The sequence below is a fragment of the Anguilla rostrata genome, chromosome 18, assembly GCF_018555375.3.
Source record: "Anguilla rostrata isolate EN2019 chromosome 18, ASM1855537v3, whole genome shotgun sequence".
In the NCBI taxonomy this organism is placed as follows: Eukaryota; Metazoa; Chordata; class Actinopteri; order Anguilliformes; family Anguillidae; genus Anguilla; species Anguilla rostrata.
In genome coordinates this window covers 28,981,307-29,002,090 of record NC_057950.1, presented here as the reverse complement: position 1 = coordinate 29,002,090, position 20,784 = coordinate 28,981,307, and the positions used below count along the sequence as shown (strand labels likewise).

Genomic DNA, 20,784 nt, shown 5'->3' with positions numbered 1-20,784 from the left:
CCAAAGATTATACAGCTGTAAAAGCAATAGTTTATTATTATTTTTCTTATTATTAGTTAGCAAACAAGCTAGCTTCAACACAAACAAAATATGGCGACCGCAAAGTTTTTAAAAATGTTTGCAATTCCTTGTATGTCCATTTTGCGTGTATATCCGAGTATCCTGCAAACAATTGGGTACTTTCAAGATTCAAAGGTGTTATTGGCTGATGTAGATAAATGTCCAGTGGGGAGAATTATTGATTGTGGTACTGGAGCGTTTGTGATGATGTAATCAGGAAATAAATTCAAGAAAGAAGGAGAAGAAAATACAAAATCAAACTATTGTGGGGCTTTATTGTGTGGACGTGTGAAGTTGTTTGTGTATTTAGTCTGTTTACATGAGGTCAGAAGAGTGTGAGAGTCTGTGGTCATTGTGGTTATTTGTGTACGTTGGAAACCCTGAAAACTTCGAAACTCTAGGTTCTGTATAGGTATGGGGCATGCCACACCAACCATCCCAATTTTTAGGAGTTTTAATGAAATTTCGCCAATGCACCAGTGGCCTGAATTACGCAAATACGGAGGAGAGGAAAATAAACTAATTTGTGTACGGATCTGTCCACTCTAACGTGGGAGATTTCCTGCAGATGTCAGAATGGAGATGTGGGCGGTGTCTCATCCAGCAGGTGCAGAGTTACGCGTTTAGTAGCCTACTCTGGCGTATTTTCTAGTAGGCTACAATAGTCTCCTGAAGATTTCTACGTAATTTTATAACGTTTTGTCGTTGTTGCAGAGCAGGACAAGGGAAGTAGCCTAATAAGGAAACCATTCAACGGCAGTAAATTGATTTTACATCGAAGGATTTGAACGGTACTGTGAAATTGCTTTATAAAGTCCCACTTTTTTAAAATCTTAAATCGCTCTGGATCAGAGCGGATAAATACGGCAGATTTACGGAGTTAATAGCCTCGACAAGAACCAGAATATAAATCGAAAACATATATAGAAATATTCATTCTAATAACGCGATTTCTTTTTGGAAGAAACCCGGTCAAAGTAGGCTAATACAGGCTAGTACACGGGTGCTCAATATTCCTATTATTGTATAATTGCATTGCAACTGTAACTGTGTTTCAAATCAGGATACGATGGAACGTTTAAAGTTAGTGCTGCAATACTTCCAGTCAAACTCCGAGTCCATTTCCAACGGAATTTGCGTCATACTCGCCTTAATTAGCGTGAAGTTGTACACTAGCTTCGACTTCAACTGCCCTTGCATTCCGCAATATAACAAAATGTATGCCCTGGGTGTAATGTTTGTACCGCCGATAATATTGTTTTTATTGGGGATTTTAATAAATCGGCACACGGGAGTAATGCTGGACGAATGGCTGAGACCAGTCGGGAAGAGGGGAAAAAATCCAGCTGTTGTCAAGTAAGTAATTCTCTCTCTCTCTCTCTCTCTCTCTCTCTCTCTCTATATATATATATATATATATATATATATATATGTGTGTGTGTGTGTGTGTGTGTGTTTGTATATATATACATATATATATAATCTTATTATTATCAGTATTATTTACTATTAACATGGGGTTAATCACATGGAAACATCAATAACTAAAGAAAATAACTTTGGTAGCTGTTTGTTTTAGGGGAAAATGTACCATTTCACTTCAGTGATGAGTAAGTATGTTTTGGCCAGCATGGATTAGGTCAGTCTAGTGCAGTGCAGATTATGTTATCTAGTGGGAAACTCAGACACACCTCGCATGCAAAGTGACAATAGGTGGATGACCCTTTCACCTGGCAGTGTATGCCGGAACTGGCGTTTCATAGCAACAACCGTCCGACCACCTGCTGTGGTGAAACCTGTGCTTCTTGACTGAAAAATTAGTTGGCAAACAAACATATAAAAGGAGCTTTGAATCGCAGCTGTTCTTTCATGTTGTTCTATGTGTTCGAATGACCGCTGTTATCTTTTCCATGTCAGTACACTTCACAAGAATGAAAAGTTACAGCTAGGCTATTTGATGGATGATTGTGGGCTTTGGCACTATTGTCATTGCAGTACATTTGACTGTCTTCATCCGAAAACCTGTCCAGCTATGGTTGGGGTGTACAGTAAACGGTGTGTGTGTGTGTTTTTAATCCAAGTATGCAACGCTCTTTAGTGTGAATGTCGAATGTTAAGCTCTGCATTCAAAATGGCGGGATGACGCTCTGCATGGCTCTGGCAGGTACCTGTTTTCAGCCATGATGCAGAGGGCCATGCTGGCTCCCATGGTCTGGATCCTGGTCACTCTCCTGGACGGGAAGTGCTTCATCTGCGCCTTCAGCATGAGCGTGGACCCCAAGTACTTTACGGGCATACCCAACAACACCGGCATGGACTTGGTCAAAATACTGGCCAAGGTGCCATGCAAGGAGGACATCATCTTCAGAAACAACACCTTCCGCAAGGCCGTGTCGCGCTACGTGCGCTGCTACTCGCAGGTGAGGCTGGCCCCTCTCAGGACCTGCTTTTATGTTTCTAACATAGCGCCACGCGTCTCCAAACTACTGATGGAATGGCCAGGGTTCACGAACCCGATGGGCGCAGTTAAAATGAACTTTTCTGGACAGATCAGTAATATAGACTCTCCACAGAAAAATCTGATCGGTTCGAACAAGTGAGTCGCTGATGGCACCTTACTGTATGACTAGTACAAGCTGTTTTTTGATGGATCTTTAAATGTGGCGTTATGTTTTTGGTCGAATGTAAGAGGGTCAGTAATGATTACACAGTGGGTATATGTGACAGATTCGTAATGAAGTCTGCTGTGCTGTACCCCCTTCTGCAGGCCATCGGCTGGTCTATCCTCCTCATCCTCATTCTCCTGGGGGCCTTGGGCCGATTCATCAAGCCCTGCTTCAACCAAGCCAACTTCCTGCAGACGCGCTACTGGAGCAACTACCTGGACATCGAGCAGAAGCTGTTCGACGAGACCTGCGTCCTGCACGCCCGCGTCTTCGCCCGCAAGTGCGTGGTGCAGTTCTTCGAGGGCATGCGGGAGGACGTGTGGCTCCGCCTGCCCCGCCCGCCCGTCAGGACCAAGGAGGAAGAGGAGGAGGAGGAGGAGGAGCACGAGCGCCTGCACGGCATCACCAGGCACGACCAGGTGGACCACATCCTGAACACCTGGTACGGCTGCAAGCCGGAGCTGGACGTGACCAAGATCGCGTACCGGCCCAAAGTCTACATCACGTGGGAGGACAGAGAAGGAAGGGCCGTGTACTCCGACGTGTAGGGGCGCCTCAGGAGAACACACTCAACTGGCTGCCTTAATCCCACAGACATGCTGTATAGCCATGCCTGTAATTTCATTAATACTAGAAGCCTTGATTTCTTAAACCTAATTCTCATAATTCTCTTAATATTTAATTGAGACTTCACTCCTGTTTTCTGCTAAAGAAAAAGAGAGAAATATGAAATGCTTGTCTATAGTCAAAAGCTTTGAAAATGACATCATTAACATTGTATGTGTGTGTGTGCGCTCAAATATACTTAATTGATCTGTGCATAGAGTGATATAGAAACTCTGAGACTAATACTCGGGACATGTTACTCTCTGTATTGCCCTGTGTTCACCTGTGAGCATTTGATTTTGACCAGAGATCATTTGAATGCGCTGGGATGTTGTTTAAACTTATTTTGCATGTCTTACTTCGCCTTCCTCATCTCTGTGGGCAAGGCAGGTTACAGAGATGTCGTTTTCTCTTGATTCATTGCATTTATAGTAAAATATATGCCTTTTATAACAGCGTGTTTTCACTAACTTAACCGCCTACTAAGCATTTACAAATCCGTGTTTCCATGCTCACTCATAAAAAGAATGTGCAGTTAAAAAACGTTACAGGGTTTGGGCAGAACACATTGTTCACATATTTGATCTAAAAGGCCGATAGTCCTTTTTTGAAGCGCATCAGTATATTTACTTCGGGCACGGATTGCTGACTTTCAGGCACGTTCTATCTTTGTGTTCAAACAGGGGTATGACACACAAGACAGGCAAGAATGCACCCTGATAGAAGACCATTCTTTTCCAATCAGCATTCAATATTCAGCTTCCTGTTAATGTCCTTTGTAAAAACAGCTTTAAAAAAACTCGACGGACATGAATCTTCACATTCTTACACTTTGCCATGACTCAGGAGTGATAGCTCCGTAAGGTCTGGGAAAGAAGCCGAGCGCAACCGCGTGGACTGGTTCCCGGACAGAAAAAGCGTACGCTGATAATCAGGGTGTACGGTGGGCTCGGGTTCATATGTTTTTCTTTTGGGCGGTTTTGACCTGATGTGTCCTGTTTCTCGTCTTTACCCCCTTCGTGGCAAGTACTTACAGTGACATATGTTCTTAATAATAATTATTGTTATTATTATTAATATGATGATGATTATTATTATACAGGTTAAATGTGTTATGTCTGTCACGGGTGTAATTATCTTACGTAACGTGTTACTTTGTAGGCACAAGTTCTAATATTTTAAAAAGTGATTTACTGATTTGCTGCCGCAGTTTTAATGCTAAAATTATAGAGGTCATAAACCTCCTGGCGTGAAGATTGCTATTGTAAAGCAACGATATCGTCCTACAAAAGTGATTGCAAACTAATAATTATAATCTAGTACAAAAATCTCACAGTCGGATAAAATTGACCATTTGTTATATTACAGATCACCTTTAAAAAAAATAATTAATCTAACAATGCGTGGACAGACCACGGCGTATTCCATGTTCATTGATATAACACAATTAGCCTACCCGTCATCCCTTCTCAACCGCCAATATCCATAATACTCTTGATAAATAGACGAGACCGCAACAGGTGTTTTCCAAAGGCGGGGCGTCGCGGACTCGGTTCCCCTCCATCGGTATCCATAAAAAACGGGGGGAGGGGATGATGACTTTGTGTCCATTATGAACTAAAGACTATGAACCACAGCTTAAACAGGAGTTTTCCCATGCACGCGTGACTGAATTTTTTTTGTTACCGATTGGTTATCTACACTCAGGAGGACAGGTGTGAGTAATTCATATTTCTTTTTGGAAAAAACTCATTTTATATATTTTGGAACAATATATCATATTTGGTTATTTCTAAATATCATTTAGAAATATGACGTGTAAATGCACATTATTTGGTTGATATTAGCAGCTATGTAACTTTCATTTTGAGGGATAGGCTACTTGTTTCTTATCTCCTAAATTTAGTTTTATCTCCACACAGGCGCCGCACATCGCTCGCAGTTATCCTTTTAACGGGACAGTTTTCTTTATTAACATAAAACGCACAAGGTTTCCAAAATGGATAAATTCCGCATGATGTTCCAGTTTTTGCAATCCAATCAGGAATCTTTCATGAACGGCATTTGTGGAATTATGGCGCTAGCCAGCGCGCAACTGTACTCCTCTTTTGAGTTTAACTGTCCCTGTTTACCGGAGTATAATTTCGCATACGGAATAGGGATGTTAATAATTCCACCGGTTTGGTTCTTCTTATTGGGATTTGTGTTGAATAATAACGTGTCCATGCTGGCGGAGGAATGGAAGAGACCGACGGGGAAGCGGCGAAAAGACCCGACCGTGCTGCGGTACATGTTTTGCTCTATTGCACAGCGTTCCTTCATTGCGCCAGCTGTGTGGATCGCAGTGACGCTAATGGACGGGAAGAGTATCCTTTGTGCTTTTAGCGTCGATATAGACTTAAATCAGTTCACAAACGGAAGCCATCACAACCTTTCGGACGACGAGCTGGTCAGATTATTGGCCAAAATTCCCTGCAAGGATGTTTTTGACGGCCACGAAGTTTTTTCGAGAGAAGCGGTTACCAGATATCTACGCTGTATATCCCAGGTAAAGAAGCCCGAATTGCACAGCAGTATAAACATGCTTAAGAGGATAAGAATAAGTACAAGTTAGTTAGGCCTGTTTCCTTTTGATCTGTTCCGACCCCTCATTGCTTTGATTTACAGCAACTGTTCAGCAACTGAAATCTCAGAGCTCTTTGTCTCCAATCTGAGAAATTATACTGTAATAGCCACACACACCTCCAACTTCATCTTGTTGAGTTTTCCAGTAAACTTAACATATAAAATGACTTTTTAATGGTTGCTTTAGTACAGCTTCTCTCATGTACAGGACAGGATATTTTAAACTGCTGCAGGGGTGCAAAGCCAGGGGCAGTCCAGTTCAGGGTTTTGTACCAACTTCTGCTCTCAGTTATTTAATTTGCGCAGTCATATCTTGAGCTGACAATTCTGTTCAATTCAATTTTATTTGTATAACACTGTTTTTTACAGAGAACTGTCACAATGACACTTTACAGAGTAGCAAGGCAAGAACCAGAGAAAAAAGAGCAAACAGAGCAAACACCAGGCCTGAACCCCCAAATAGCACATAAGTGCATAAGGTAAAAAACTCCCAGTGGGGAGAAAACCCTCAAACGGCGGTGAGAAAAAACTCCCCAATGGGAAGAAATCTTGAGAGGAACCTGACTATACAGGGGGAGCCCATCCTCCACTGGCCTGCCTGTTGTAAAGTATCAGTCAGCAAATAAAATGGGTACCATTTTATTTACCATCTGCATAAGTACCAACTACAACTGCAGACTGCCAGTGTATCCTAGAGATGTTACTGTGCTCATGTACCGGAGTGGACCAGCATAGTTTATGAGTTTCAGGAAACTGAAACTAAGGCAGGTTTAATTGGTTGGAATAAAAACGAGGATGCGGACCAGCCCTGCTGGTCTGGAGCTGTGCACTAGTGTTCTGTCCCAGGTCAGAAATGAGCAGGATAGACAGCCATGCCAGCTGCAGCCTGTGGATGTAATGGAATGGACTCTTGCAGGCTTTCGGCTGGCTCTTTCTGCTGCTGATGACCTCGCTGGCCTTCATGGTGAGGGCCGTCCGACCCTGCTTCTCTCAAGCGGCTTTCCTGAAGACCAAGTACTGGTCGCACTACATCGACATCGAGCGCAAGATGTTCGACGAGACCTGCACGGAGCACGCCAAGAGCTTCGCCAAGATCTGCATCCAGCAGTACTTCGAGAGCGTGAGCGGGGAGATCCGCAGCTTCCACAGCCACCGGTCCGGCAAGAAGAAGGAGGACGGCGGCAAGGAGGAGGAGGACGAGAAGGGCGAGGAAGAGAAGCTGCTGGGCATCCGGGCGCAGGAGGACATGAACAAAGTCCTGTGGAACTGGCACACCTGCAAGCCGTCCCTCAGCCTGCGGAACGAGACGCTGCCACACGGGGGCGCCGGCGAGACGGCACCCAACGGGCTGCCGAACGGCTGCCACTCGCCCGTCCCGCCGAAGAGAGAGTGGGCGGCCTACTACAGCAAGGTCTGAACCTCTCCGGCTCAGAGGACGTAGTCAGCTTTGGGACGAGAGCATAAATCTCTGTCTGTTGGGCAGGCGGGACACTTTCAGTTTTGTCTGTGCAAAAAAACGAAACTTGAGTTGTTGGCTTCAAATGCTGAGAGGGTCACATCAAAACGTAGATTTGCTGTTAACCTCATAGAAATACTGAGCCATATAGTCTCTAGTGAGTCTGACGTAGGTGGTCCGAGGTTTTGGTGGCATTTATAGAACTAAGAGACCTCTTTACCTCATATTGTGTTGCGTTGCCCTACATTTGTAGAACACCAGCTTGGTTCCTAGTGCTGAAGAGAAGAGAAGCATGTCCATGGGGATGAAGGTTCTGAGCAACTTTCTGCGATACTAATGAAGCTGCTTGCATGGCGCTTGTGTTAGTGGGTAAAGTGCTGTGTGAAAGGGGCGTGTTGCCGGTCAGTAGGGCTGTGGTCCCTTTGCCAGGCTGTGGTAGTATCTTCAGTCTAACTTTGTTGTCAAAGTGCGTAATTATTCAAGTCTGAGCACGGTTTGCTTGAATCTGCCACATCTGAATCCTGGAAATGTGATGTACTGTGGGAATGCAAAACACGCAGTTTTATTCACTGGTTTTCGATTTTGTTATCCATGCTTCTTGAACATATGGAAATGTACCTGTAAGTGTGCCTTAGTTCTCGCCTAACAACAACAGGTTGAATTAAGAAATGAGGTTAAAGTAAACAAACTAACAGTAATCAAATCACTTGGTCAATATAGTTTGAAATAATGAGCATTTTCATCCTCAACATTTCAGTTTTGTGTATTACACAAACTATTGCCTAATGAGGTAGAATTCCCAACACAAGATCGTTTGTGTTTGAAAGCTGGAGACTAACTCTTGTAACTGCTGAGGTTTCCCTTTCTCATGAGGCCCAGATCAGAGGATTACTGGTGAAAAAGGCTGAGGATTTGTTGATCTTGTCCATGGTTGCTCCACTATGAGAAGGTAAACACATGCTAACACCCCTGACTAAAGGGACGTGTCTTTTGTTGGAGATGTGAGTCCTAGCCCATCATGCTTTTCATAAGGACTGTGTGAGTGCTGTTCTTTTTTATGCCGTACCTTTACACTAACACCTGCCATACTGTTCACCTGTCTCACCTCCCACTGGCATACTGTCCACCTGTCTCACCTGCTACTGCTATACCGTTCACCTGTCTCACCTGTTTACCTCTCTCACCTGCGACTGTCATACTGTTCACCTGTCTCACCTGCTACTGCCACACTGTTCACCTGTCTCACTTCCCATTGCTATACTGTTCACCTGTCTCACCTGTTTACCTCTCTTACCTGCTACTGCCACACTGTTCACCTGTCCCAGTTCCATTGCCATACTGTTAATTTGTCTCACCTGCTACTGCCATACTGTTCACCTGTTTCACCTCCCACTGCCATACTGTTCACCTGTCTCACCTGCTACTGCCATACTGTTCACCTGTTTCACCTGTTCACCTGTCTCACCTCCCACCGCCAGGTTGCTTGTGTGACGACACTGTTGTTGACCCAGTGAAGCTGTTTCATGTTAACCCAGTGAAGCTGTTTCATGTTAACCCAGTGAAGCTGTTTCATGTTAACCCAGTGAAGCTGTTTTCATGTTAACCCAGTGAGGCTGTTTTCATGTTAAAGATGCTGTCCACTACAAACGGACATCAATAAAGCTTTCAGTCACCTTCTGTTTCTGGGTGTGTCCCTGAGCATTGTGTGTCTGCATGCGGCTTTCATCCAGTCCTTTGTGAAGGTCAGGTTGTGCGTTTAGCCCACGCCTAACCAAAGAAAGAGCTCTAAAGAATGCAGAATGACTACACAGCGCTCCTGCCATGCGTGGGATGAGCAGCATTCAGGCAGTGAGAAGCCACAGCCTCCGAGAGCATTTGAATTCTCCATGGCAATGAGGTCACTTCCTGGGTGACACTCTCATGCTCAAAACATATCTGGCTCGCATGATGAGAAATAGCTCTCTAAATTACCTCAGTCCATGATTAATTTCTTTAAGCTGTATTTCTTTTAAACTTTAAAGTGTGGGGTACACTGCAACAGTGCTTTAACAGGATGAATCCGTACACTGCAACAGTGCTTTAACAGGATGAATCCGTGCACTGCAACAGTGCTTTAACAGGATGAATCCGTACACTGCAACAGTGCTTTAACAGGATGAATCCGTACACTGCAACAGTGCTTTAACAGGACGAATCCGTACACTGCAACAGTGCTTTAACAGGATGAATCCGTACACTGCAACAGTGCTTTAACAGGATGAATCCGTACACTGCAACAGTGCTTTAACAGGATGAATCCGTACACTGCAACAGTGCTTTAACAGGACGAATCACACAGAGTCCCTTAAAGTTCATTGAAGTCGGATTATTTATTTGGATCTGAAGGACCTGGCTTGTAACTCCTCGCTCATTCAGTCATTCACTCACACGCTCACTCACACGCTCACTCGCTCACTCACACGCTCACTCACACGTTCACTCGCTCACTCACTCGCTCACGTTTAGCAGGCTGAAGATTCTCCACAAGGGGGAGCTAGTGCTATATAACAGTGGCTGCATCATGGCTCTGCGTGTCCTTGTTTCCATAACGTTTACCGCCTAAAGAAAACAGTCTATTTTGGTCTTATTATTCATCAAATTATATACAAACCTGCTATACAAAGCCATTAAAACCATTGTTGTAATTGAAGGGTAAAGGCAAATTTGAAAGGGGGAGCTCATCAGTGCAAGACTACTATAAATATAATCATCTTTGCCACTTCCAAATTCAAACATTTCCTACGACATTCCCAATAATTGCAGCCCCTTCATGTTTTGCACATATGGATTTATGGAATTAAAAATATAGATAAATATATACTAAATTTGGAACTCAAAACTATTGTAAGTTGCATGAATGAAGAAAGAGGTAACCTCTACTGTTAAAGATTTCTCATGTCTCTTGTCATATTGAATATATTACACACTCAAACAGAGGCAGGACAGTGGTGCAGTGAGCAGCTCTGTCGTCTCACAGGAAGAAGGTCTCTGTTTCCCGGCCGGGGGCCTCCCAGTGTGGAGTTAGCGTGTTCTCCCCGTGTGTGTGTGGAGTTAGCGTGTTCTCCCCGTGTCTGTGTGGAGTTAGCGTGTTCTCCCCGTGTCTGTGTGGAGTTAGTGTGTTCTCCCCGTGTCTGTGTGGAGTTAGCGTGTTCTCCCCGTGTCTGTGTGGAGTTAGCGTGTTCTCCCCGTGTCTGTGTGGAGTTAGCGTGTTCTCCCCGTGTCTGTGTGGAGTTAGCGTGTTCTCCCCGTGTCTGTGTGGAGTTAGCGTGTTCTCCCCGTGTCTGTGTGGAGTTAGCGTGTTCTCCCCGTGTCTGTGTGGAGTTAGCGTGTTCTCCCCGTGTCTGTGTGGAGTTAGCGTGTTCTCCCCGTGTCTGAGTGGAGTTAGCGTGTTCTCCCCGTGTCTGTGTGGAGTTAGTGTGTTCTCCCCGTGTCTGAGTGGAGTTAGCGTGTTCTCCCCGTTTCTGTGTGGAGTTAGCGTGTTCTCCCCGTGTCTGTGTGGAGTTAGCGTGTTCCCGTTTCTGTGTGGAGTTAGCGTGCTCTCCCCGTGTCTGTGTGGAGTTAGCGTGTTCTCCCCGTGTCTGTGTGGAGTTAGCGTGTTCTCCCCGTGTCTGTGTGGAGTTAGCGTGTTCTCCCCGTGTCTGTGTGGAGTTAGCGTGTTCTCCCCGTGTCTGTGTGGAGTTAGCGTGTTCTCCCCGTGTCTGTGTGGAGTTAGTGTGTTCTCCCCGTGTCTGTGTGGAGTTAGCGTGTTCTCCCCGTGTCTGTGTGGAGTTAGCGTGTTCTCCCCGTGTCTGTGTGGAGTTAGCGTGTTCTCCCCGTGTCTGTGTGGAGTTAGCGTGTTCTCCCCGTGTCTGTGTGGAGTTAGCTCTGGGTACTTTGGTTCCTCCCACTGTCCAAAGAGAGTCTAAACTGCCCCTAGGTATGAGTGTGCGAGTGAATAGTGTGTACGCCCTGTGATGGACTGGCAGGGTGTATTTCTACCACTTGCCCAATGCATGCTGGGATAGGCTCCAGCACCTCCTGTGACCTTTACCAGGAATAAGTGGGTTAGATGATGGATGTGCTCAAAGAATCCCTCATGACACCAAGAGTAAACTTTATCTGTGTGCATATGCATGTCTCTCTATGGACCTCACTATCAGCACTGTGTGTGTGTGTGTGCGTGTGTGTGTGTGCATGCGTGCAGGAGTGTGTGTGTGTGCGTGCATGTGTGTGTCTGTGTGTGTGCGTGTGAGTGTGTGTGCATGAGTGTGTGTCTGTGTGTGAGAGTGTATGTTTTGTAATAGAATGATTTGAAAGGTTTAACAAAAGACTTTTACAAAGACAATAAATCATCCTCTTGCATGAGCTTCACAATTAAATTGTATTAAATTGGATACTGAATAAAGTACTTAAATTATTTTATAAAAAAGGGCCAAATATTTGTGAATGGTAAATTCAAGTATACATCCATCAAAGGAATTTTTTTTTTTAAGTATAATTTCAGGTTAAGTGTATGTTTTCGATTGGCCCAGACAGTTTTCATGCGCAATGAAGGATATAGTTACAGTTTCTGACGACCAACCATCTTGACAATGAGTGGCATAGGGGCATTTGGGGTTAAAAGAAAAAAAATATGCTTCTTGTAACTCCAAAGCAGCTTGTATACTATCTTTACGTACTCTGTACATTATAACAGATTCAATTTATAGTATGTACTCAGAATTACACATATGGATAAGCTTCCATAATAACACCCTGATCTAGGTTCACATTCAAAACATGAATTTCCCTGTAAACACCAAAAGTTTTGGAAAATGTATCACTATACACACATACACGCAAACATATATTATAAAGAAGAAAATATAATAAAATTAATAAATGCATTTTATTTATTTTCATTGTATATTTTATAGAGATTTAAAAGGTAACACATTTATTCAAAAGACATTTATTTAGTTAAATGTGCTTTTTAAATATAGAATTGAGTGCCTGCAGATTTATCATATTTAGATGTATTTGATAGTTACTTCCTGCTTAGCATAGGCTGAGGTACGGGAAATCACTGCTGAGATGTTTTGTTGTTTCTTTCGCGGTTGTGCGTAACAGCATCTTGATGAGCCGATCACTTTGATGAGCGATTTCACGGTCCGATAAAATCCTGAAGATGAGCGCCTGGAAGGGGAGTCGCGGGATGGTGAAAGGATCCTTTTCCGCTGCTCGGCTGAAGCAGGGCTGGAACTGGGCGTTCCTGCAATGTTGTAACGCGACCTCTCCCACATGGCAACCGTTAAAAAAGCCCTTTCTTCCCCTGCTGCAGGAAGCAACGCGGCAGCTCCTGATGAATCACTGCCCGCCCAGCGACGTCTGGCAGAGAGCGATGTTGTTCAGCTGCCAGACACGGGAACTTCCCTCCAACGCGGGCACGCAGTTTTAAAATTTAAAAAATCTGATTTTTTATGTAGATAGATTCTTCTTTAAAGCTGCGGTAAAAGTGGGACAGATGAGTGGCACTGGAACTCCAGGAAGTAAGTTTGCATGACTAATTTTCCCCAGACTTTCTGGGATCAAATAGCACAAAACACTCTGAGACTGGGGCACCCAACTTAGAACACGCCTTAGCAGGCTTACTTCTTTTATTATATGTTACATGAACAGAAAAGACCTATGTGTTACTGCGCAAAGAAAGAACAAAGTACAGCGGCTAATGGAAAAAGATTAGGCATGTTCTCAGCAGCATTCTGAAGGATTCAGAGAGGCAGGCTTCGAGACAAGGTCTCATGGTACCCAGTGAATACTTTCTCTTGAAACTTGATCCACGCCAATGCACAGCTGAAAAAAAAAAAAAAACTAGTAGACGCATGCGTTAGCATCGAAGAGCTGCCATGTTAAGCTTACCTTCTCTGCCTTGTTGAGTCTGATCTTCCAGCAGTCTCCAGAGAAGCGGAGCCTCGTTCGGTGTGAGACGACTCCGCCTCGTGAGAGCACTTAGGAAGCCGACAAAGCATGGCTGCCCTCATCGGCGAAAACTTTAAGTTCGTGGCGCTCTTTTTCAAGAGCAAGGACGTGGTGCTCTTCAACGGGCTCATCGCCCTCGGTACCGTGGCCAGCCAGACGGCCTACAACGTCTTCGCCTTCGACTGCCCGTGCTCGTCCGGGCGGAACTACCGCTACGGCCTGGCGGCCATCGGCGTGCCGGCGCTGGTCCTCTTCCTCATCGGCATCATCCTCAACCGGCACACCTGGAGCCTGGTGTCGGAGGTGCGGCTGCGGGCCTGCAGGAAGCTGTCGGCGGCCGCCTCCTTCGCCCTGCTGGGCTCCGTGGTGGGCCGGGCCGCCGTCGCCCCCGTCACCTGGTCCGTGCTCTCGCTCCTCCGGGGCGAGGCCTACGTCTGCGCCCTCTCTGAATTTGTGGACCCCTCGTCTCTGGAAGGCTACCCCCCCGGGCACGGGCCGGAGGAGATGGCCGGGTTCCCCTGCAAGGCCGTCCCGGCCGACGCGCTGCGCTTCTGGCCCGAGATCGAGCGCCGTCTGAAGTACGAGTCTCAGGTACTGTACCTGCTCCTCCTGCCTTTAGTGACTATGCATGCTTCTGGAGTACAGTCTCAGGTACTGTACCTGCTCCTCCTGCCTTTAGTGACTATGCATGCTTCTGGAGTACAGTCTCAGGTACTGTACCTGCTCCTCCTGCCTTTAGTGACTATGCATGCTTCTGGAGTACAGTCTCAGGTACTGTACCTGCTCCTCCTGCCTTTAGTGACTATGCATGCTTCTGGAGTACAGTCTCAGGTACTGTACCTGCTCCTCCTGCCTTTAGTGACTATGCATGCTTCTGGAGTACAGTCTCAGGTACTGTACCTGCTCCTCCTGCCTTTAGTGACTATGCATGCTTCTGGAGTACAGTCTCAGGTACTGTACCTGCTCCTCCTGCCTTTAGTGACTATGCATGCTTCTGGAGTACAGTCTCAGGTACTGTACCTGCTCCTCCTGCCTTTAGTGACTATGCATGCTTCTGGAGTACAGTCTCAGGTACCTGCTCCTCCTGCCTTTAGTGACTATGCATGCTTCTGGAGTACAGTCTCAGGTACTGTACCTGCTCCTCCTGCCTTTAGTGACTATGCATGCTTCTGGAGTACAGTCTCAGGTACTGTACCTGCTCCTCCTGCCTTTAGTGACTATGCATGCTTCTGGAGTACAGTCTCAGGTACTGTACCTGCTCCTCCTGCCTTTAGTGACTATGCATGCTTCTGGAGTACAGTCTCAGGTACTGTACCTGCTCCTCCTGCCTTTAGTGACTATGCATGCTTCTGGAGTACAGTCTCAGGTACTGTACCTGCTCCTCCTGCCTTTAGTGACTATGCATGCTTCTGGAGTACAGTCTCAGGTACTGTACCTGCTCCTCCTGCCTTTAGTGACTATGCATGCTTCTGGAGTACAGTCTCAGGTACTGTACCTGCTCCTCCTGCCTTTAGTGACTATGCATGCTTCTGGAGTACAGTCTCAGGTACTGTACCTGCTCTTCCTGTCTTTAGTGACCGTGCATGCACCTGAAGCATGCAGTGTGCCAGAGGCCCTAGGGGCGACATAGCTCAGGAGGTAAGAGCGGTTGTCTGGCAGTTGGAGGGTTGCCGGTTCGATCCCCGCCCTGGGCGTGTCGAAGTGTCCCTGAGCAAGACACCTAACCCCTAACTGCTCTGGTGAATGAGAGGCATCAATTGTAAAGCGCTATATAAATGCAGTCCATTTACCATTTACCATTACCCTGTCTGGAGTGGCAGAGAGGCAGTGTAAGGCAGTAATAAACCCAGGGGTGACAGACTGTAGGCCTATGTGTCTGGTGCTGTGTAGTGTGCTTTCATACTACAGTGATGCTTTTAGTGTGTTGGCTAAAGATTCCAAGCACCTTGTCTCCTAGACCTAAACTGGCTGATCTAAAAGTAAATCGCAGAAACCTGCAGTGGCTGTGGCTCTCCAGGACTGAAGTTTGAGAGCCCTGAATTGAACAAATAGCCCTGTAACCCAAAGGCTAAATGTGTGATGCCAAAGTGGAGATATCTAAAAATAGATAGCACGTGAAAAATAATTTTATTGGTCACACAAGTGCTTGTCTCTGCTAAACAAATAATATGTTCTGTGACTGATTATGAAGAGTATCTGTATGATGGAACTGCTTGCAGGAAGATGGAAACCTGTTAAGCCATTCAACCAATGCTTAGAAGCACCAGGCATCTTGCTGTGATTCCTCTACTTTCAGATTCAATGTAAAATAAAAACAGAGTATAAATGATGCCATCCAAATAACTTCCACACATAAGAGTATTAAAGAAAAATGAGATGCTAATTGTGTCTAGTTTATAAAGAAAGAGGTGCTTTATAATTTATATATCCACACAATAGCTTGGAGATATTAGGAATTAGTTTGAGAGGAGGAAAACTGTTGGTACAATTTAGCCCTCTCTTGCTAATCAAGAAGCACAAAAAAGAACCATTTCCCTCAATTCCTTACTGGCACCTAAATCGGGCCTAATTGAGGAAACAATACTTGAAAGACTGAAGAGCTGAAAAAGAAATAACCACTTCCCTACCTTGATAAAATCATGGTGGTAAAAAAATTAACTTTTTTTACCAGGAAGTAGAGCAGATAATGTATCCTAATGCAAGGTCCAAGATGGAGGCCCCTATCTGTGGCCTAGGTGTGCATGATGCAGGTGGTCTTTAGTGTGTACCAATGTGATCCTCCCGAGGACCAGAACGAGAGGAAGAGATGCTCTCTCCTCATTTTAAAGGAGAAATAGTGTCATGACTGACCAGCACAGTTCCATAAGGCATACCCTATGGGCTCGTTGGCACAGAGACAGACCCACACCCATTCGGCACAGGGAGAAGGGCTGCCCAAAAAGTGCCCAGCTGCACCATGCATTTAATATGACAGCCAATCAATGCAGCACTCATAAATATCGGGATCCAATCACTGTCCGGGCCGGAGCTCGTGTGTGCAGTGCATATCCTGCCCTTAAAGGTCAAAAGCCCCAAAATAGCCACTGGTTTGAATCTGGTTTGGGAGTTTGGGGCTGTTGCTCAGGAAAGCTGATGCTCCTGCAGGAATGACACGTCCCTGTGGATCAATCCAGTGTCTGATTTCCAAAGCACACGAACATTAACAATGTTAATAACCTGAGCATGCTAAAAGCATTTGCCAACACTAATGCACAAACCACATTTGCGAACACTAATGCACAAACCGCATTTGCCAACACTAATGCACAAACATCACTTCCAAACACTAATGCACAAACAGCATTTGCCAACACTAATGCACAAACAGCATTTTCCAACACTAACTTACTGATGGAATCAGCAAGCACTAGCACACTAACAGTGTTTGCTACCATTGACTCATTAGCAGAGTTTGCTAAAGTTTGCTAACATTAATACGCTAACAGTAAAAATGCACTAGAGGTCCTTCACTCTGATCAATTTGAAGCCAACTTGAAGTCATGGGAAAGTTGTGAGTAACCTGCCTGAACATTAACCTCGATACAAGCGATTCCAGCATGTATGTACATGAAAGCCACGTAACTGTAAATTACAAGTGGCTCACAAACTGTGCCATGAATGCAGAAGTAATTAACTTCAGTGGATAGATATTACATTATTTATTGCCAGGAAAATGGTGAGCATTGTTGGGCTGAATGACGTGTTCTCATCATTGTGGTAGTACATTATATTACATTACAGGCATTTAGCAGCATTTAACATTTAGCAGACACTCTTTTCCAGAGCGACTTACACAGCTTTTACATAACATTTACATTGTATCAATTTATACAGCTGGACATATTCTGAAGCAACACAGGATAAGTACTTTGCTCAAGGGTGCAACGGTAGTGTTTAAAAGCCATTAAAACTCACATAGGTCAAGTATATTACAACGTAGACCTTTTTATAATTATTTATTTGGATTAAAACTGGGACAGCACTATTCTGTCTCATAGATAGTACTCATAGTGTATGACTCACACCAAATTCTTTTCACATTCAAACATTCACAAACGGTCCAACTGCATGCCTTTTGTTTCTTTTATTTCTTCAGTTCCTGGGCTGGGTTGTGGTGGCGGCGACGTCCGTCACGGTGTTCCTGCTGCTGTGTCTGAAGCGCTGCTGCTCGCCCCTGGGCTACCAGCAGGAGTCGTACTGGTCCCACTTCCGCTCCAGCGAGCACCAGCTGTTCCAGCGCACCGCCGACGTCCACGCCAAAATGCTGGCCGCCGAAAGCGTGAAGAGCTTCTTCGGCTTCGTGGCTCTGGATAAAGAGGAGAAGGACCAGCTGCAGGAGCACCAGCAGAACAACAGCCCCATACCCAGCTCTCTCTGGAACCAGATCACCGGCGTCTACCTGTACAGAGAGAACAACGGCGCCCCGCTGTACAGCCGACTGAACAAGTGGTCCAACGTACCGACGGCCAACAACACGAAAACCAAAGAAGAAGAGATGGAAATGCTCGCCTGAGGCCTTCGCTGCGTTTTCTCGCGTGTTCAGTAGTTCTCGGACAGCGCGCGCCCGTCGTTCTCTCTGTCCACTCATTTCTTTGGCGCTTTCTGTCTCTTCTGATCCTACCGCGGTGACTCAGCGATAGCGACGATTATAAATGACAATCATTTATTCTTATTGTCAAGGCTGAATCCAACTTCCCTCTCTCAAAGAGGTGGAAGGTAAAAAAACCCACCAGACACGTGGTAATACATACATTTCAAGACTGCTGATTCCCGTATCAAGTGATCAATACATATTTCACCGTTCATTCTACGGAAAGACAGTATGGCACGGGTTTTGTTCTTATTTATCATGCTGCTATGACAGCATCATCATCGCAGATCATTTGCATTTGGCTGTACTGCTAACTGAGGGATATTTAACACTTGCTCATTATTTAATGGCTTCGACAAATGCGCACAAATATCCATAATAATAGCAATGTATTCAGGGTTTATGAAACTGGTTAAATATGCTTCAATTACCTCTGTATGCAAGGGGATATTTTTTCTGTGTTTTTTTTCTTGCATAAATTGCAGATAGGATTTTCTAGAGTGAGTAAGCCCAAGTAAGATATGAGGCCTACACATCTGTCTGCGTCTTCCTCACTCTTGCAGCTCAGTCCAGTTATAAGTGGTCATCATTTTTAAAATAATTTTGGTGTCCTAGAGGTTGCTGAGATTTTGACAATGTTTGAACGCATGTTACTCATTTGTTTAAAGCATCCAAAGCTACTTTTAATGGTCTTCCTCACTGACAGGCTTACTGAAAAAAATTATATCCAGAGCATCCTGCAAAACCAACCTGTTAAGACATCTTACCTGCACCAAAGCACAAGTTTATGAAAATTCCAGTGAGCACCTTTTCTTCAACTTTAAATCGTCTGCTCACTTCTACAAACAGTGGATCTTTTCATGTTTGACACAATTCTACGCTTCATTTCATAAAGATTGTAGTTGATGTCTATAGTTAGTACAAACACAATGTAACGCATCATTTCCCAGTGACCCAGTCATTGGCCAGTAAGATGCTATTTTTCGAGGTTGACCTCATTGCACTAATCAAACTTTTGGCTGCTCAAATGATTGTCTTGGTGTTGTCCTCCACGTAATGCATCCAAAGCTGGTTTGCACTCAGAGATAAACTTCATAACTTCTTCATTTTATTGAGCACAAGGGAAGAACCGAGCAGAAATATTTTCTTTTCTTTCTTTCTTTTCTTTATAAGTTTCTAAGTATTGAAGTATCTTCTTTATTTTGTGAGTATAAAAATGCAACTGTCCACACAAGGCCCTGGGGTCTGACCTGGTGAGGAGAGGTTTTAAAGGGTGGGGCTGGAAGGGCTCTTCCAGGGTGAGGGACAGACTCCTCTGCTTTGGGCTGAACCCTGGCTGCTCTAATGAAAGCCTCCTCCGTACCGTACCCTTATGAATGCTGTGGAGGGGGCTTCTCTACCTTAAATAGGAAGACTGTTTGTATAAGCCGAGACCTGCTGTGTCCCTGTGTTCCCCAGACTATAGCATACAAGGTGACCTTGTCTTCCAATGGAGTCCGTTAAAGTACATGCACTGTATTGGCTTGTCCATTTGAGCTCATTGACAATAATATGGTATCATAACAAGTTATTGATTGTGAGCTGCAAAATGCTTTTTCGTAGAAGCAGCTCAATTTACACTGAGAGTGCATTTTTATACAGTGAGAGAGCTCTGTCACGGTGGGATCAGTACTGAGGAATGTGTGGTGTATGAGCTGTTCTTTGTTACCTGTCCCGGTTGCTTGGTTTCCCAGCAGCCCAGCCTACCTGCTGTCTCATGCCAAGCGTGCCCTTTCAGGAGGAGTGCTTGCTGTTTACATTCGCTATGTACGTACATGCTGTGGGATGCCTGTCCTTGTACTCTGTTGATAATAAAGTTTTTTTGGTTTGAATGCAAGTGGATGGATTGCTATTTCTGTACACTAAGGTCTGAGCTCTATGTGCACAGTGTCTTTATCCTCCAGTGTGATTAGTCCCCATGCTGGATGCTGGGGTCTGAGCTCTGTGTGCACAGTGTCTTTATCCTCCAGTGTGATTAGTCCCCATGCTGGCGCTGGTTCTGAGCTCTGTGTGCACAGTGTCTTTATCCTCAGTGTGATAGGTCACCCATGCTGGGCGCTGGGGTCTGAGCTCTGTGTGCACAGTGTCTTTATCCTCCAGTGTGATTAGTCCCCATGCTGGGCGCTGGGGTCTGAGCTCTGTGTGCACAGTGTCTTTATCCTCCAGTGTGATTAGTCCTCATGCTGGGTGCTGGGCGCTGGGGTCTGAGCTCTGTGTGCACAGTGTCTTCATCCTCCAGTGTGATTAGTCCCCATGCTGGATGCTGGGGTCTGAGCTCTGTGTGCACAGTGTCTTTATCCTCCAGTGTGATTAGTCCTCATGCTGGGTGCTGGGGTCTGAGCTCTGTGTGCACAGTGTCTTTATCCTCCAGTGTGATTAGTCCCCATGCTGGGCGCTGGGGTCTGAGCTCTGTGTGCACAGTGTCTTTATCCTCCAGTGTGATTAGTCCCCATGCTGGGCGCTGGGGTCCGAGCTGTGTGTGCACAGTGTCTTTATCCTCCAGTGTGATTAGGGTTTCTCACTGTCGTAGTAGCTGCATGCTGGATCCCACGCTAACCCGGAGTGTTTACATACGCTGTTTTCCGCGAGATGTTCACAACGCTGGAAATACCGGTTCAGTCTGCAGCCCGCAGGTAAGACTGACTCCTGGTTCACCTGTTTACCTGAGACTGAGCGACTGGTCCAGGCGCTCCCAGAACGAACAGACTGGGAGACGAACGTCTTTT

General features: G+C 45.3%; 3 protein-coding genes across 4 annotated transcripts; all 3 read left to right on the top strand.

Moving 5' to 3' along the window:
- The first annotated feature begins 599 nt into the window (after nt 1-599).
- calhm3 (calcium homeostasis modulator 3) lies at nt 600-3,785 on the top strand. 2 transcript variants are annotated; one of them, XM_064317561.1, is made up of 3 exons: nt 600-851; nt 2,239-2,480; nt 2,828-3,785. In XM_064317561.1, the coding sequence occupies exons 2-3, from the start codon at nt 2,241-2,243 to the stop codon at nt 3,272-3,274; spliced, it is 687 nt and encodes a 228-aa protein (XP_064173631.1). In that variant the 5' UTR covers nt 600-851; nt 2,239-2,240; the 3' UTR covers nt 3,275-3,785. The 2 variants fall into 2 exon arrangements, with proteins under 2 accessions (XP_064173631.1, XP_064173630.1); XM_064317560.1 differs by having other exon boundaries at nt 601-1,416; nt 2,225-2,480.
- Nucleotides 3,786-4,875: 1,090 nt separating this feature from the next.
- On the top strand, nt 4,876-9,090 carry LOC135244895 (calcium homeostasis modulator protein 1-like). Its single transcript, XM_064317559.1, has 3 exons — nt 4,876-5,047; nt 5,255-5,880; nt 6,874-9,090. The coding sequence occupies exons 2-3, from the start codon at nt 5,332-5,334 to the stop codon at nt 7,372-7,374; spliced, it is 1,050 nt and encodes a 349-aa protein (XP_064173629.1). The 5' UTR covers nt 4,876-5,047; nt 5,255-5,331; the 3' UTR covers nt 7,375-9,090.
- A 3,256-nt stretch (nt 9,091-12,346) lies between these two features.
- LOC135244935 (calcium homeostasis modulator protein 2-like) lies at nt 12,347-19,891 on the top strand. The gene is made up of 3 exons (XM_064317627.1): nt 12,347-12,959; nt 13,348-13,980; nt 17,525-19,891. Exons 2-3 carry the CDS (start codon nt 13,438-13,440, stop codon nt 17,939-17,941), a joined length of 960 nt encoding a protein of 319 aa, XP_064173697.1. The 5' UTR covers nt 12,347-12,959; nt 13,348-13,437; the 3' UTR covers nt 17,942-19,891.
- The last annotated feature ends 893 nt before the right edge of the window (nt 19,892-20,784 follow it).

Coding starts and splice junctions, on each gene's coding strand:
- calhm3 (XM_064317560.1), top strand. CDS start 1,130: ATGGAACGTTTAAAGTTAGTGCTGCAATACTTCCAGTCAAACTCCGAG. Junction 1,417..2,224: donor AAAAATCCAGCTGTTGTCAA/GTAAGTAATTCT, acceptor TGGCTCTGGCAG/GTACCTGTTTTCAGCCATGA. Junction 2,481..2,827: donor ACGTGCGCTGCTACTCGCAG/GTGAGGCTGGCC, acceptor CCCCTTCTGCAG/GCCATCGGCTGGTCTATCCT.
- LOC135244895 (XM_064317559.1), top strand. CDS start 5,332: ATGGATAAATTCCGCATGATGTTCCAGTTTTTGCAATCCAATCAGGAA. Junction 5,881..6,873: donor ATCTACGCTGTATATCCCAG/GTAAAGAAGCCC, acceptor GGACTCTTGCAG/GCTTTCGGCTGGCTCTTTCT.
- LOC135244935 (XM_064317627.1), top strand. CDS start 13,438: ATGGCTGCCCTCATCGGCGAAAACTTTAAGTTCGTGGCGCTCTTTTTC. Junction 13,981..17,524: donor GTCTGAAGTACGAGTCTCAG/GTACTGTACCTG, acceptor TTATTTCTTCAG/TTCCTGGGCTGGGTTGTGGT.